Genomic DNA, 18,939 nt, shown 5'->3' on the forward strand with positions numbered 1-18,939 from the left:
TATATATATATATATATATATATATATATATATATATATATATATATATATATATATATATATATATATATATATATTTGTGCTGTGTATGTGTGTCTGTCTGTATTTTGGTGTTATGCATTTTTTTTTTTTTTTTTTTTTTTGGAGGGTGTGTGTGTGTGTGTGTGTATTTTGGTGTTATATACTTTTTTTATGTTATCATTTCCTTTATTAAGTGTAGTAAGGAGCCTGTGCTGATGTGTGTTTGTTCATTTATCACATGTTTGTTTTCTGCTATGGCTTTCTGGATGTGGAAGTTCTCTTGCATTTGTATAAGATGTTTGTCATGGTTGCTTATTCTCATTATTTTCATTTCTTGTTCCATGTTTGTAGGATGATGGTTGTAGTGTTTTAAATGCTCTGCAAATGTGGAATGGTTTGTTTCATACTTCCAACATCTGATATGTTCTTTGTATCTTGTTTCAAAATTCCTGCATGTCATGCCTATGTATACTGCATCACAACTTTGACATTCAAGTTTATATATTCCTGATTGTTGGAATTTGTCCCTCTTGGTAGCTGGCTGGCTTAGGTGTGATTGAAGGGTTTGCCCAGGCTTATATGCTATTTTGAAGCCCTGTCTCTTTAGGATGTTTGCAACTCTGTGTGTTAGTTTATGTGTGTAGGTCATGGTGTACCATCTGGTTCTTTTCTGTGTGGTGTTGTCATTGTGTGTGTTTGTTGAGTGTGTTTGTAAGTTTTCAGCTTGTGAGTTCTTTTGTATTGTGGAAATGTTGTGTTTGTTTTTTATTTGTGTTTTTATTTTTTGATTGAGCCTGTGTACCACATGTGTGTCATACCCGTTGTTCCTAGCTATTTGTATGATCGTGTTCATTTCTTGTTCATAGTTTCTCTTACTGAGTGGGATTCTGTTTAATCTATGTAACATGTGCCTTAGTGCTGCAAATTTCTGGCTTTGGGGGTGGTTGGATGTGGAATGTATTATTGTGTCCGTGGCTGTTGGTTTTCTAAAGATGTTAAATGTATGTTTTCCATTTTCTTTTTTAATTGTAATGTCAAGAAAATTTATTTGATTTTCTTTTTCTTTTTCAAGTGTGAATTTTATGTTCTTATGAGCTTTGTTTATTTCTGAATGGAGTTCATCTATTTTTTCACTTGGCTCGTCTACCAAACAAATAATGTCATCCACGTATCTGTACCAATATATGATTTTGAAACTTTCATTTGTGGTTATCTTATCAAATATCAGATTTTCAAGGTGACTGATGAAAATGTTTGCTAGTGTTCCTGATATTGGGGATCCCATGGGCAGTCCATCAGTTTGTAGATAATATTCTTCCTCAAACTGAAAGTAGTTTTGTTCAGTTGTCAGTCTGAGCATATCTGTTATTTCTTTTATTGCGTCTGTGGTGAGGTTGCTGTGGGATGAGAGATTTTGTTCTATGATTTCTATTGTTTCTGTGATAGGGATGGAGGTATACATATTTTCTATATCGAATGAAATCAGTGATGCTGTGTGTGGTACCTGTATGTTCTGTATATTTTCTATTAGGTTTCCTGTGTTTATCACTGTTCTGTTGTTTTCTACTTTATAGTGTTTTGTAACTAACTTTTGGAGGTGTTTGGCTATGCGGTATGTTGGGGCTTTCTTGAAGTTGATAACAGGTCTCATTGGCATTCCGTCTTTATGTACTTTCGGTTGACTGCGGAGTGTTGGTGCTTGTGGGTTTTTCTGTGTTAAGTAGTATTTTTGTTTGTCTGTGAGTGTGTGTTCAATGTTTTTCAGTGTTCGTTTCACATTTGCCTGGAATCGTGTAGTTGGATCTGACTTCAGTTTTTGTATTGCGTTGGTGTTTATGTATTCCTTGGTTTTTGTGATGTATTGCTCTTTATCCATGAGTACTGTTACATTGCCCTTGTCTGCTCTTGTTATTAATACGTTGTTGTTTGTTAACTTTTGTTTTAACCTTTTCATAGTAGCTGCTTCTGTTTGGTTGCTCTTATTGTGTGTCTGCTGTGTTTGTTTTATTATGCCTTTTATTTCTTCTTTTACTAGTTCTCTTGTCAGTCCTATGTTTATTTCGCAATTATTTTGTTGTTCTTCACGTGTAAGGATGTGTTCGGTTTCTACTATGAGATTTTCTATGTATTGATTGTTCACCTTGCTATTGGTGCAGTGTTTCAAACCTTTTTCCAAGAGCATTTTTTCGTTTTCGTGTAGTTCTGTCTCTGTTAGGTTAACTAAGCGTGGATGGAATGAGTGTTGGTGTTCATGTGGTTTCACATTTAAACTGTAAATGTATTTTTGCGTCTTTTTTACTGTTAGTTTCATTATCTTGTGTTTATGTTTGTTTTGTAAATGTTTCATTGCTATGTATGTGTTGTGCTCAGTTTTTTCTACTAGTGCCATGAAAACTGCGGCGTTTCCTACGTTTTTTGCCAATTCTAGATGAGTCTCATAGAGCATCATGTTTAGGTGCTGTTTTTTCGAATAGAGCATCTTAATTTCATGTAGTAACCAATATCGTTCTGCAAATGATTTCGACTTTTGTGCCACTGTAGAACTGTTTTTAACCTTTACATTAATGTAGCTTGGAATTAAATCGTTCTTTTTGCATGTTCTGTTGAATTTTATATGCTGTATCGTCTTATAGAGTCTCAGATGTATTTTCTTGAACCTGTTGTACACGTTGACAATTGCACACAGACAAACAAAAATACTACTTAACACAGAAAAACCCACAAGCACCAACACTCCGCAGTCAACCGAAAGTACATAAAGACGGAATGCCAATGAGACCTGTTATCAACTTCAAGAAAGCCCCAACATACCGCATAGCCAAACACCTCCAAAAGTTAGTTACAAAACACTATAAAGTAGAAAACAACAGAACAGTGATAAACACAGGAAACCTAATAGAAAATATACAGAACATACAGGTACCACACACAGCATCACTGATTTCATTCGATATAGAAAATATGTATACCTCCATCCCTATCACAGAAACAATAGAAATCATAGAACAAAATCTCTCATCCCACAGCAACCTCACCACAGACGCAATAAAAGAAATAACAGATATGCTCAGACTGACAACTGAACAAAACTACTTTCAGTTTGAGGAAGAATATTATCTACAAACTGATGGACTGCCCATGGGATCCCCAATATCAGGAACACTAGCAAACATTTTCATCAGTCACCTTGAAAATCTGATATTTGATAAGATAACCACAAATGAAAGTTTCAAAATCATATATTGGTACAGATACGTGGATGACATTATTTGTTTGGTAGACGAGCCAAGTGAAAAAATAGATGAACTCCATTCAGAAATAAACAAAGCTCATAAGAACATAAAATTCACACTTGAAAAAGAAAATCAAATAAATTTTCTTGACATTACAATTAAAAAAGAAAATGGAAAACACACATTTAACATCTTTAGAAAACCAACAGCCACGGACACAATAATACATTCCACATCCAACAACCCCCAAAGCCAGAAATTTGCAGCACTAAGGCACATGTTACATAGATTAAACAGAATCCCACTCAGTAAGAGAAACTATGAACAAGAAATGAACACGATCATACAAATAGCTAGGAACAACGGGTATGACACACATGTGGTACACAGGCTCAATCAAAAAATAAAAACACAAATAAAAAACAAACACAACATTTCCACAATACAAAAGAACTCACAAGCTGAAAACTTACAAACACACTCAACAAACACACACAATGACAACACCACACAGAAAAGAACCAGATGGTACACCATGACCTACACACATAAACTAACACACAGAGTTGCAAACATCCTAAAGAGACAGGGCTTCAAAATAGCATATAAGCCTGGGCAAACCCTTCAATCACACCTAAGCCAGCCAGCTACCAAGAGGGACAAATTCCAACAATCAGGAATATATAAACTTGAATGTCAAAGTTGTGATGCAGTATACATAGGCATGACATGCAGGAATTTTGAAACAAGATACAAAGAACATATCAGATGTTGGAAGTATGAAACAAACCATTCCACATTTGCAGAGCATTTAAAACACTACAACCATCATCCTACAAACATGGAACAAGAAATGAAAATAATGAGAATAAGCAACCATGACAAACATCTTATACAAATGCAAGAGAACTTCCACATCCAGAAAGCCATAGCAGAAAACAAACATGTGATAAATGAACAAACACACATCAGCACAGGCTCCTTACTACACTTAATAAAGGAAATGATAACATAAAAAAAGTATATAACACCAAAATACACACACACACACACACACACACACACACACACACACACACACACACACACTCAAAAAAAAAAATAAAAAAAAAAAAAAAAAAAAAAAAAATTGCAAAACACCAAAATACAGACAGACACACATACACAGCACAAAATATATATATATATATATATATATATATATATCACACCAAAACACACACACACATACACAGGACATAAACAAAAATACACACACACACACACACACACACACACACACCACACACACACACACACAAAAAAAAATGCATACACGAACAGACCACTGATACTTCGATAGTTACACTCATAAGTTTGGCAGTAATATTCGATCTTTGGCAAAAACATTTGACAGTCGGCAACAGAAACCAAAACATTGCATTAAAAAAAGCGTTCAGTGCATAGTGCTGTGGAATGCAGAAAAAACAGCAAATTGGCGCTCATAGGAAGAAGAACATGACCAAAAATGCAACAGGAGCGTAATATGTAAGAAACTGTCTACGCAACCTGTAAGTACAGTTCAAAACATTACTACTTAATAGGAAATACCAACCACCAGAACTGTTTATAACCTATAGGCACAGTGACAAAAAATGTAAATAAAATAGCTAACATATGTACATATTACAGGCCACTGATGATGCCTTGCAGAAAATAAAGGCGAAACGCGTATGGCACTAAAATTGTGTTTTATTCAGTTGCTGTCAGACGGTCCATAAGTGAAAATCATCAACATACCGTAGTATTACGCGCAACTGAGGAGGACAGGACCCAAAAATTGAAGATGTTCAGTTGTAACTACTTGCCAGCTGCAATTTTCATTAGGGAGTTAAACAAACACGATATTTCATTGCATAGTTTATCAGTTATGTTGTGTGTTCTACCAGACACTGTTGTGAGTTCCAGTGGAGTGCAAAATCACCAATCACTAAACAGTGGGTTTCTTTCAGGTTTTCTTTCGTTTCCTTAAAATACTGGGCTTGAGCTTTTGAGATAAAGTGATGGGATTTTAAAAGCACCAGCTTATCGACAAGAGACGGTAAAAATTCCTCACTGGGCATTACCTATGTAATAAGGTCAACTCTATCAGTTTGTACCCATTGTTTGAAAACTACTTCATCAGGCAAGATGTGAAGTTCATTTTTTAAGATATCTGGTCCAGGACATCCTGCACATATGTCAAGCATACATTTTTCATTATCAATATCACACACCATGAAAGCTATTAGATCTTTATAATTTGCATTAAGCTTTGCTCCTTCCATCATAAGCTTTGCATTTTGATGGTGTTTGCAAACACATACAGTATGAGTTCCTGATGAACCCAGAAGAACACACCACTTTGGTCATAGAACACAAAACATAAAGCGGCCAATTTTGTTATCTGGGTATTTTTGTTTATAGAGGCTGTAGAGCTCATTCAGCGAGAGAAGAATTAACCTTTTCAGCTTCTGCACTTTAACATTGTCAATCACAGTTGAAACACATTCCTTTTTACCAGGACACATGCGACTGTTGTCATCATCCTCGTAAAATTCTTTAACACTATTAATAACAACTTCACTTATTTTGTTGGCAAATTGTCTTTTCGAAAGATGTGGTAAGATACCTTGATCCATAACTAGCTGCCTAGTTAACTTCACCATGTATTCAGATGCACCAAATTCCTCGATTGTTTTTTTTCTTTGACCATGATCTTGGGAAGAGGCTAATTATCTTTATTTTGTCATCTTTACTGGAAACTTTGAATTTTTCTTTCATTTTGGTTATATCATACTCACTTTGTACATTTTCTGTACTATTTACATTCTGAGCATCTAAGTCATTATGGAAAGATTCTTCCAATTTTTGCTTGACAGCACTTGTAATTTTATCAGTTTTTCTTTGTAAAGCTGATAGTCGCTGGTCTTTGTTGAGCTTTATTATTTTACATAAAGGAGATAATTCCAAAGTTTCACAGATTGATTCTACTTGATGCAAGGATCATCCTCAACCAATTCAAAAGGCCCAGGAAGAAATTCAGGATCATTCTCAAGACTAATTGCCACTTTTTCAGCTGGTTTATTTACAAATATTCTTGATGTGCAAGTTGGGCATAGAGCTTGTCCAGGAATTAGGTTAATATCCACATTTTGTTTTGTTTAGGTGTTCAACTAGTATTTTACGCAAACCATTTTTAACTGGCTTTTTGTGAGTACCAAATGGGTCACAACACTTTTTACCAAAAATGTGGTTGTATTTGTCTAAATATTTATCTTTGTGATAATAACAAATATTAGAAATTTCTTTCGAAATTATTATTTTTAACAAACATTGTTCTTCAGCTGGCAAGTCACTCACTCTTATCAATTCTGGATGCACTTTCTTCTTGCAGTGTTGTTTATGGAACTGTTCACTTATTAGTTCAGCTACAAAACAACTCATTTCAATACTTGAAAAATCTACTATTCTTGAAAACAGTTGAAGATTGGAGACTTCAGATCTACACTTACAAAACTATTATTCACTTATTTATTGTCTTGGGTCCTGCAAAGAAAGTAATATGAAAAGTAACTCCAAAGGAATTCACAAAGTGTCTGGTAGAACACACAACATAACTGATAAACTATGCTATGAAATATCGTGTTTGTTTAACTCCCTAATGAAAATTGCAGCTGGCAAGTAGTTACAACTGAAGTTTTAAATCTGTGTACATGGAGAAACATTATTATGTGTATACTGTACGCAAGTGTAGTACAACAAATGTACCGTTAATTTTAAGAAATAGAACTCTTACCAATTGTTATCTCTGCCCATTGTTATTTAAAAGTAGAAATATTTGATCATTTATTATATGTAATGATTTAAACATCATTTGACCAATGTCAACTGTAATCATTTCAAGCCCTTGTTTGCTAACTTGGCACTGCATGAGCATGTAGAGGGGTAGCGTTTTTACTTAAATTTGCTGCTCTATTACTCTCCATGTAGTTGAGTCTCAGTCATAATTTTTTTGTGAGATATTCCCATGAGAATAAAGAACATTCTGTAAAATTTTCACTTGTTTTCATTCAGTCCCTTTTTAGATATTGACCTGCAAAAATTGACGTTATAAGGGTTTTGGCCATTTTTTAAAAGCTCTAGAAAAAGCAGGAGTGCATTCTCAGGACTGCAACTTTTACTGCAGGTAGTTATGTAAGTACACAACACAGAGATAACATATTATTAGTGAGTCTCTCTTCCTTCATGAAAACTGAAGACCTTAAAAAGTGAAGATCGATAAATTTTATCAGCGGCTTTACAGAAAGAGTTTGAGTGACTCGTACATGATAGAAAAATTAAAAAAAAAAAAAAAAAATATGCCTGAAGTTCATTTCATGCTGAGCACACTGGTTTTTGAATTATTCTGATATCTTTTAAAATAACATGGCAATTAAACTTTCCGCAAACGTCGATTTCCACTAAAATTTGCCCAACCGCCATTGTAAAAACGGCTGCCAGATAAAAACTATCACTTATAAAAAATTTTAAAACAGTGTTTTGTGAATGACTGCCTATAGGGAACTCATGATAAAAAAATCGAGAAAATCAAAAATGTTGAGCAACACCGCTTGGGTGATTTGAAATGGACTGACCCTAATGTAGATAATTTTTAGACCTATTTCTATGCCATCAGTGTTTGCTCAAGTTATTGAAAAGTAAGGATAACTGATCATTTTTTTATATCACATAATTTGCTATCATATGCACAGTTCAGCTTAGAAGTGCTTTAACAACTGAAAATGCTATATTCACTTTTCTCCAACATGTATTGGATTGGTTAAACAAAAGGTTTCGAACGCTAGGCAGATTTTTTGATTTAACTATGGTGTTTGATTGTGTTGATCACAGAATATTGCTCCAGAAGTTGGACCATTATGGAATACGGAGAGTAGCTCACAATTGGTTCACCTCTTACTTTAACAACAGACAGCAAAAGGTCATTATTCACAGTGTTGAGAATGGCTGTGATGTGGAGTCTGGGTGGGGCACGGCAAATTGGGGTACACCAGGAATCAGTGTTGGGCCCACTCCTGTTCCTTATTTATATAAATGATATGCCCGTAATACTAAAGTATCACAGGTAATTGTAAAATATTTCTGTTTGTTTAATGCACCAGTTTGGTAGTAAAGGGTGTTATGTGCAACAATGGCTGTGTTTCAAGCAGGGTAGTTCGTGACCTAAGTACATGGCTTGTAGAAAATAAACTACTGCTAAATCACAATAAGACCCAGTTTTTACTATTTTTAGCACACAATTCAACAAAACACGACATTTTAATTTCACAGAATGGCCATATGATTGGTGAAACTGAAAAGTTCAAATTTCTAGGTGTTTAGTAAATTGTCGTGGAAAGCCCATGCTCAAGATCTTGTTCAGAGACTTAATGCTGCCGCCCCCCCCATTCAAATGATATCTGAAGTTAAATGATCACAAGGCACAAAAATTAGTCTACTTTGTTTATTTTCATTTGCTTATGTCGTATGGTATTATATTTTGGGTAACTCTTCCCATTATCAAAGAATATTTTTGGCCCGGAAACGGGCAGTTCGACCTGCATTAGGATTGCATTTCCTTGACTTGTGCAGAAAGGTGTGCAGTATACTGCTGCTTCCAATTTCAATAAGCTATCACAAGAATTCAAAAATCTTAGCAGTAATCCACACGCTTCAAATGAGACTGAAAAATTTCCTTCTATTCTGTCTAGGAGTTTCTTGAAAAATTAAGCTGACTCCTATGTTATATGGTTGATAGTGTTTACTTAAACTAACAGTAGCCCAAGCAATGTTCCACAGTACAAGTAATAAGACCACAGAAAGAGAAAAGAAGTTCATCAATACAGCACTCACTACAAAGGCAGTATAGACAGGTCAACATGCCACTAACGTTATTCATCCTCTACTTAACAATATTCATTCATTACTCATCAAATAATTTAGAACTTTTTTTTGCATATTAAAAGAGTAACCATTGCACAGTACTGAAGAATGCTTCTCTGGTAATAAAACAGTGCCTATCTGAGCTGGAACTCTAGTGATTATCAAAACAGCAATTCTGATATTTTACTTCACTGTGTTCTAATACTGATTATCTTTTTACTGTAAAGTATACTGTAATCTAATTCTTAACTTTATATTTTATAGTGTTCATTTTAATGTCATAGTTTGAACTGCAACATTGTATCATTTTACTGTACTAATATTACCGTAAACTTGATGCTGTCTGCCCAGCTATGGCTGGTGAATGACACACAATGGGTAATTAGAAAATACAAGAGATCTGTTTGACTTTTTCTGTTTCTTCTATTACTGTCACTTTATATTTCACTAATTAAGCCACACAAATATTTTGATTGTAGCTTAAGTACTTCCAAACTGCACCACAGTCTTCCTCTGCTTAAGCTAAAACAGCTTCAACAGTCTTTCAGGAAATGTGATGTCGGTGCTTAAAAACATTAGCCAAGTGACAACTAAAACTGTGTGTAAAGACATAGCATACATTTAACATGTCTGCCTAGTCACTTTAAACTGAGGAGGACCAAACTTCACTATCTCACATTCGTTATAAACAGAAAAACTATGTATCTAACTACAACTCACAAATTTTTGAGGTTGTCATTTGTGATGTAGAGGCAGAAGGGTTTGGCATTTCCTTACCACAATAATATTCATATATTATTACACAGTAGGTAACAAAATAGGCACTAAACACGATGATACTACATGAACATTTCTTATGCCAAAATACAAATCTTTGACACCAGTATTACCAAGATGAGTCATGCGAGGCAAGTATAAAAAATGGAATCATTAATTAACTGCACTAAACGAAATTTGCATTATCGATGGCTTCTTTACGAAAAAGGCTATGTACCTAGCTATGCTGTGAAATCGGTCATGGGTAGGTCACTAGCACTATGTTACACTGTCAAAGATTTTTGACAGACCTTTTATGAAAGCTAGGACAATGCTTCAACTTTTAAAAAAGTTATGATAAAAATACTCCAGTACACTGTCAAAGATGTTCTAAAATGTCTTTTATAAGAAATATTTGACAAAATTCTTTCCCAGTGTAGTATGGGTCTCAGTGTTTAAATGTAAATGTGACAAGGTATTGGGAGCTGCTCAGTATGTACAGTTAACAGCAAAAAGGGTTATCACTAGCATGTCCATTTTATGTGCCTGCTAGTGAAACACTGGGTAATGTGAGTTTTAACATGCATTAAAAGTTTTAATCATTTGGAAATAACTGTATGAAGAATCTAGTTTGTTACACTGCATCACAATGGGGAGAAAAAAAACGATTTAGCAAGTAAAGGGTAAAGTAAATTAATCCTTTCCAACTTATCAAACAGTAGGGCAGGAAATGAGAAGAAATGGCATAAACAGTAGTGGCTTCCATCAGCAAATTCACTTTCATATGAAAAATATGAAAGCTTGTGTCATCAACACACACACACACACACACACACACACACACACACACACACACACACACACACACTTGTTTTTCATAGAATACAATGTGGTTTGTTTGTACTTACCTAACGCAATTTTCCGCTGACTACAAAAATAAAAACATAACAAACTAGTAAACTTCCACCTGATCTGACATTTAATTTCATTTATTTGGTCCATTTGATTCATTACATATTTAAATGGTGTACTGAATATAAGACAAGTCAAATTTATTTGTGTGTGTGTGTGTGTGTTTATATTTAAATATATTTTTATGTTGCTGCAATTTTAACTCATTAGGTGGGCTGCTGAATAATTTAACTGTTGGATGAGGAATCCTGCCTTATGCAAGAGACCGTAAGAATTTTCCCTCACCCAGACATGTTGCATCACTTTTTTGTGCTATCTTCGGTGGATTACTTTGTTTCCTTTCTTACATGAAACTACTGAATGTTTATGTTGGTAGCTGTGGTCTGCTGCACAATCTACAACTTGTAATGGCTTTGATGTTGGGTGTTTGTCTCCTTTCTTTGAGGTGTGATAACATGCCGAGTTTTACTACTGTTGTCGTTTCCCAGTCATTTTCTGTGATTTTTTGAACTTGCACAGTGTCTTCACCGCCATTATGTAAGATTTATTTTTTCACTTTAATGTCATTTAAATCATCAATACAAAGAAGGAAAAATAAAGTTCTTAGCAAAGAGCCTTTTATTGATGATTTATTGGATAGATGTGATGTTGTTGATATAATGACATTTTCTTTAATGTTATTATGCCTTAAAATCGCCATCTGCTGCTGTCTTCTAGTTAAGATCTTATACACTGATTTGGGATCCCTCCGACACCATTTTGAGCAAATTTGTGACTAAAAAAGGTAATGGTCAATTATGTCAAATGCTTTTGAGAGACTTACAAAAATACGAGCATCCAGTGCTTTAAAAAGAGCTAAGTACTCATACATAGCTGTTAGGCCTAATGAAGATTTGGACTTGCTGAAGCCATGCTGATTTGGTGACAGTAATGAATGTTTTTGTAGTGTAACTTTGAAACCTACTGTTGAGAAAACAATGAGTTGTGATGCTGTAAAATAGTTTTTCACATTTTCAGTGTCCCCTTCTTTCTGAACAGAGGAGTTACTTTAGCTGCTTTTACACTTCCGAGAAAGATTTCAGTTGATAAGGGTATGTTTACAACATACATTAGTGGTTTTATTGCATAATGAGAGGAGTTTTTGAGTATGCAATCTGGCACACCATTCAGCCCACAAGAATATTTGTTTTTGAGTGACCTCAGTATTTGCTTCATATTTCTCTCTCTCTCTCTCTGACTTCTTGAAGGAACACAACTTAACAATAGTATTTAAATAAATTTGGTAGCCACATAGGTCTGTATTCACACTGATTTGCTATAAACATAAAATACATGTTAAACTTATGAGCTACATCTTTTGGATTTGAGGGTGAGTTATTTTCAATTTGCAGAGATATATTCTTTGATGAAGACCATTCTGTGCCAGCTTCTGCTCCAATAGCCTTCGAGACAGCTTTCATTTTATTTTTTGCACTTGAAATGTGGTTCTTATTTGCCATCTTTTACTACCCTGTTGAATATCGCCCCCCCCCCCCCCCACACACACATAATTTCTATATTCTGATGTATTCTTGTGTTTGACAGAGTGGAGAATTTTTCCTCTTTCTACTGGAAGTTGTAATACCATTTTTATCCAAAATTTGTTTTTTACAATCTTAAGCTTTCTTTTTAATTAGAAATGCTATGTGAAAATAATGCAGATGGGTCATTCCATGTAAACGAAGAATCACAACCAAAAAATTAATTTTTCTGTGCGAATATTCCCCCCCCCCCCCCCCCCCCCCCGTTACATATGTAGGTTGGGTATTGAATTTTGCTGGCAAGATTGGTTTTTCCCTCCAAGACCTATTGTTTACTTGTGGGAGCCATTGTTTTGAAGACTATTGTTGAGTCTGTTCATGCAGAAGATCTGATCAATTTGAATGTAAGAAAAAAATCATGAAATTTATAATAATTCTTTATGGTTTGTATATAACTTTAAAGTGTGTAACTTCTTCTGTTTGGTATATTTCTAGAAGCAAACAATTTAACGATAAACATAAAAACATTTATATAACCTAACCCAAAATGTGTAACATGAGTTACCAAATGCCAATTTTTTTTTACGATTTTCACAAAATACATTAAAGCATAGAAACTTATATGCCATGCTGTCATTCACATGAGTGTACCTGATAATTTGGGATCTCAAATAAATTTCCACCTGGAAGCCTTTTCCTGGTATAGGATATTTAATTCACGTAACATGAGTTAACTTACGTAATGTGAGTTACAATAATTTTTGTAGGATTAGTTATAATTTTGAGCTGTCAGATTGGTTCTGAATTACATGCAACACAACTAACAATATATTTCAACATACTTAACGTATACTTAACTCCATATGCCACATAAAATCTCATAGGGAATAGCTATTTCTACTTTACAACAATTTGCAATTTTTGCAGAATGCCTTTCAGTGTAATTAAAAAGATGAGAAGAAGAAGGCAGAAATTGAAAGACAAAGGCAGATATGAAGAGTATAAAATCAAACACAAGAAAACTATGAAAAAATTCAGGGAAAAGAAGCAGGAGCAGGAAAAATGTTTGAGTACAAGAGAACAAGAAAGGATTGCTGCAGTCAAGAAACGGAATGTTAGAGAAAGAGCTGCCCAGTACAGGAAGTGGCTAAAGGAAGCATCTTCGGCTACACCAAATAGTTCTGCTTCTCCACGATATAAAAATAGGTCTTCAATGGGAAAAGCCATATCAAAAGTGAAACGTGTACTTCCCGCATCACCCAGAAAACATAAAGGTGTTATTAGATCACTGTATCATTCATTTGTTGAACCTTTAGAAGTAGAAAGAATCTCTAAACAAAAAATAAGTGATGAAATAGTAAGCGCAGTGAGCAATTCTATGAAAGGGATGACATTAGCAGACAGGCCCCTGGATGCAAAGACATTGTATTTGCAACTTACTCTTATTTTCATCTGCGCTATTAACTCTCTTCATAGCCCAGTACCTCAAATACCAAAGTACACCAGTAACTTGCCACAATTTTTTCTATGAGCAGAGCCTACAGCCAATTGTTGTATGAGAAAGTGAATGAAATGTAAAGATTTATTGGCAGTCAAACTTCTTGATTTATATACTGGTGTACAAGAGTACGGTGTGAAATAGTATGTGTGGCAGGAGAGTGATGGCAGAATTTTGAAAGTAGAGGAAGAAGGTACATTACAGAACCTTAATGATCATATTCTTACCATGGGACTTAAATTTTTAGAGCACGGCTACTTTAAGAGGGAGCAATCCGAGAACTATCAGAGTGATAAACAATGACTGCCTTCTGCGATGCCAACTGCCATGATGCAAATCTACTTTTCTGAAAAATTTACATGTGTAAGTCAAGATGAAATTCAATGTGCACATTGGCAGCAGAATCAAATTAGTATTTTTACTGCCATGATTTGGCAATCAGGTACTACTTGATGGTATCTGCTAATATGGACCACACAAAAAACACTGTCATTCCTATGTTGATAGATTTCTTGAAGAACTGCCAAAAAATATTAGAGAAGATACAATGTGGTCAGATGGTCCTGCTTCCCAGTTTAAAAAAAGATATATTGCAGAGGCTATAAAAGTTCTAAGTAAGAGTAAGAATCATGCCAAAAGAATTACATGGAAGAGCTTTGCAACTTCTCATGGGAAGCGGCCAGTGGATGGAATTGGTGGGGCTGTCAAATGCCAAGTTTGGTCTAATGTGAAAAGCAGGACATGTGTTGTAAACAATGCAAAAGATTTTCTGTAAAAGCATTGTTGAATTCTTCTTCTAATGTGATAGCAGTCCTTATGGGTGAATAAGACTTTAGCCAAAGAAGCAAAAAACTACATCTCTCTGATTAATCAAGAACTGCAAACCTTTCTTGAACATTTCTAAAATTAATCACTAGGAACTCTATAATAATTAAGTTGTAGGACACACCACTACATCAGATGCAGAGGAAAACACTAACAGAACAGAAAAATCACTACATATACAAGTAGACGACTGGGTGGTGGTAAAATGTGACAATTCATATTTTCCTGGTAATGTTACTAAAATTGGAAATGGTGAGTTTATAGTTGATGTTATGATGAAAGATGGGAAGTTTTGGAAGTGGCCTAAAATTATAGATGAGATATACTACACTAAAGACAAGCCTGTCATAAAACTGAACACTCCAAGTGTTGTAAATTCCCGTGGTTATTTCAAGTTCGACTGATCTGTGACAATGTAACGTGAGTTACCATATGTTGCAATGCGAGTTACCTGTTCATTATGTTTTAATATTTATTTTATTGGAGATTAAATGTTTGGAACTTTGATAAAACACTTTTAAGATCTTCTGGTATTGTGTGTAAAACTTACAAGAAATGTATCATATGCAAAAGCCATATCTTGGAAATGTAACTTGAGTTACCAAGAATAATTATAAGGTATGGTTTTATAAATGTAGTAATGTAACAATTATTGTGACATAGGTTTATAGAGCATTCTGTATAAGGTATGTTTTGAGGTGTAAAAAATATTTAATAGAAACATTTCCTTCTGTTAATCGTCCAAAACCTATAATATAAACATCACTTTGTAACATGAATTACCACGGAATGACCCAGATACACATTGTGGAAACTGTCAAATACGCTATTCACTTAAGGTTTACAGTGGATATTCCTGCCATGTTTGCCTTGACAGCATAAAGTTGAACACACTGATACTGTCATCACTGAACTCTCACCGATCAATTACTTTAGTTCTTGGCCTGCATTTACTGTCAGTGTTTAGTTCAAAGCACAGGAGCTTTGCGATCATTGTATGGTGTTATAGTTAAGGTCACAGTCTTACAGAAATTTGGTCAACAGCAGTTACACTTTTGACAGCAATTCTAGTTGGAGAGTTACTGTCTGTATAAAACCAAAACTGCTGGCTATATTTAACATCTCATTTCTATAATCGGAATTTTGCAAAAAGACCACAATTAAACTTCCACACACAACTGATTTCATTTCATCACATTTTATATCATTTAGCTACAGATAGTTCACACACTTACTTCTTGTCGGGTTTTGATACTTTTCTACTGCTGTAAAATTTAAATAATCTTTTTCAAAAATAGCTGTTCCATCACACTTACTATTGGTTCTGCAATAAATAAATGGCAAGTTTGCATACAGGGAACATAGTTGACCTAACATAGTCTTTGCGAAGCCAACGTTCGGTTACACATGCAATCTCGGTATTCAGTTCACAAATTCAGACGGTAGTAACATTTTTTTCAACCGAGACTTAGTATCACGTCCAGTAGTAAGTTTGCGAAAAGTTGTGTGCAAGAAATGCCACCACTTACATGACTTAGATGTACATTCCTATTATTTAATAAATTATGTTATTTTCCTACCTTTCTTAAAAATAGTACTGGTCAAGAAATTGTCCAGATTTCACCTTGGAGTTTTACTGTGTGTATTCCAAGCTCTCATTGCTTCCTATTGCATTGGTTTTTAACTATCTTTAATTTTGTTCTGTTTTCTGCTCAGATTCTTTTATGCCAAGCAAGAAATTGTCATTTTGGTTTAGTAGAAGTATATTTCAAAGGCTACCTATTAATAACAAACATCAGTAATCGTATACGTAATTTGTTGTCAGACAACGGCGTCTTTCGCTTATTAATGTCAACCTCGATTCGTTTCACATTCTTGAATGATCTTATTCGTTACGGGCGTAAACTATAATCACAAAATGTTCACTAATGTAACCAAGCCCAACCAAACATGTGCCCACTTCCTAACAACCGTTATGGTGTAATACCAGTTCTGAAAGAGAAGTGTCAAAAAATATATACTTACCTTCCCCTTCTACTTCATCAGCATTACTTAAACTTTCTGAACTATTATTACGCTTTCTTTTCGCACTTCCTAAAGCATCTGTTGTTGCACTTTCCTTTTGAATAAACGCTGCATTTAGGTCTTTCGATGGTTTTCCGGCAGGATTCCGATTGTTGTCACCTTCTGACAAAAGAATATTGTCCACATTACTTGTCGGAAGACTATTTTCCGTTCTGCCTTCTATGTTAATTCTCACATCTGGTGACACACTTGGTACACCACCAGCTGTTCGCTCGTGTTCCAGTAAATTTTCCATGCCGTAAACACTATACTTCCACAATTCTGTTGGGCTCGTTGATGCCAGTACCTTTCGAGACAAAAACTTTGTAGTTTTCGTCCTCTTACTATATTAAGAGCTATACAGCCCCTCGAAATAAAACACAAGGAAACACAGAACTATTTAAAAACTGACAACACCCATGCTTCCGTTCCAATTTTGTCCGTGAATCACTATACCTGACACTGACGTGCACGGTTGGCACACGCATTGAACCACTATCAACAAACACTTTCAGCAGACCTAACAACCAAAGATATATATATTTTTTGCTGTGCAAAGATCTTATTATTTTATCTTTACACAGTGCTTAAGTAAAGACCTGGAAAGTTTCTTTTATTTTCGTGTATTAATTTCTGCAAATAAGGCGTGAACTTAATATACAAATAGCCATTTACCTACAATGGGATAGTAGTTTAGAGAAATAAAATAATTATTGATAGATTCACCAAACCATGTTTGTCTAATTAAGCATTTATAGCATCAATCCAAGTTATTTATGGAACTAGAAATCATCATGGATATGTACACAGCAATACCCCAAGTTACAAAAAAATGTTATACTAATGCAAGATATCTTCAGTATGCTACCTATAGGGGAAAAAAAAGGAGTTGAAAAGATACAAATATATAGTAGCTTTTATAGTATTGTAGAATTGTGTGTGCACTGCCTTCATTCACGAATAACTTTACACTGTTTTAAATAGCGCATATGACATTTCATACCCTGTGGATCCATCTGCGGATTCTATGGTCTCTACAAAATCTATGTAGATCCTTTTCTCTTCTTGTATCTAAATGTGGTTACAAATTTCCTAAACATCTACTTTGGCAGCAGTTTCTAAACATATTTTATACTGGTACAACCATGAGTAGTTGTCAGGGGAAAGGGGATGACAGTCACAGATGGTCATGAGCCCCCCATCCCACAATGCAACCCGTTGAATATTTTATTAAAAGCATTTATATTTCTCTACATATCAATTACAAAACTACTTAACTGACATGCAGTTAAATTAAAAGTAAGTGTCATCAAAATGACAAGAAATTCTAAAAAATTACAAGAACATTTTAATAAAGTTAGCTGCCTGAAGTCTAGTCCAAGTGAGGGCTTGCAGCCTAACAGCCTGCAGAAAATAATCAAGCCAGGTAAAGGCACCCTCCACAATGTGACCACACCTGGTCCTGAGAATAAACCTGGCATCGTTACTATGACCATACATGGTGAACCAGCAATTCACAGGAAGTTCAGTAAGGGAAACACAGCAACTCAGTAACAGAAAGACTGTTTTTACCTCCATTTACATGGCCTCATTGCCTTAATATGCATGTCTGTGTTGACAGTCTTAACGCTGAGTGAAATATTGCTAATTATGAGAGTACGCATTGATTTTATATCATGTAAGTCATGACGACATCAAAGTTGAGTGTGTTTGTAGCTATTTTAGTTCTTAAATCAGCATCATGACAAACATACTTCTCAACTTTATTTGTACATGGCATGTTATGGTGCTCTAACCACTCTGTCCCAGGAGTTTTTTCTAGACATGGGATGCACTGTGTGTTTCAGTATTCCTATGGGGTTGTCATCTGTCATTAATTTCAAATTAGGCTCTCCAGCTCTTGCAGTTTCTCCTCAAAGGAAAGTGGAAAACTATATGCACACATGTGCCAACTTCCCAACCTAGAATCACCAAACAGACTGAACAGTGCCCGAAAGGAAGTCACCAAAATTGGCAAAGACAGAGAGATTGACTTTTGGTTAAATTAGGAGTGTGGCTCTGCAAATAAGGACTGGCATAATGCTCTGATTTTATTTAAATGCCAATTAACTGGAGAAAATATTGCAGTTTATGTGGTAGTTACAGCCAAATTATTAAGAGCAGGAAGAGA

General features: G+C 34.8%; 1 protein-coding gene across 1 annotated transcript in view; it reads right to left on the reverse strand.

Annotated features, from left to right (window-relative positions):
- Window positions 1–17,273, reverse strand: part of LOC124748395 (traB domain-containing protein) — a 142,170-nt gene extending 124,897 nt beyond the window's left edge. The window contains exon 1 of the mRNA XM_047248960.1: window positions 16,731–17,273. Within this exon, the coding sequence (XP_047104916.1) occupies window positions 16,731–17,025 (295 nt within the window). The 5' untranslated portion in view covers window positions 17,026–17,273. The remainder of the gene's footprint in view (window positions 1–16,730) is intronic.
- Between the last annotated feature and the right edge of the window lie 1,666 nt (window positions 17,274–18,939).

Source organism: Schistocerca piceifrons, chromosome 1 (genome assembly GCF_021461385.2).
Source record: "Schistocerca piceifrons isolate TAMUIC-IGC-003096 chromosome 1, iqSchPice1.1, whole genome shotgun sequence".
Lineage (NCBI taxonomy): Eukaryota > Metazoa > Arthropoda > Insecta > Orthoptera > Acrididae > Schistocerca > Schistocerca piceifrons.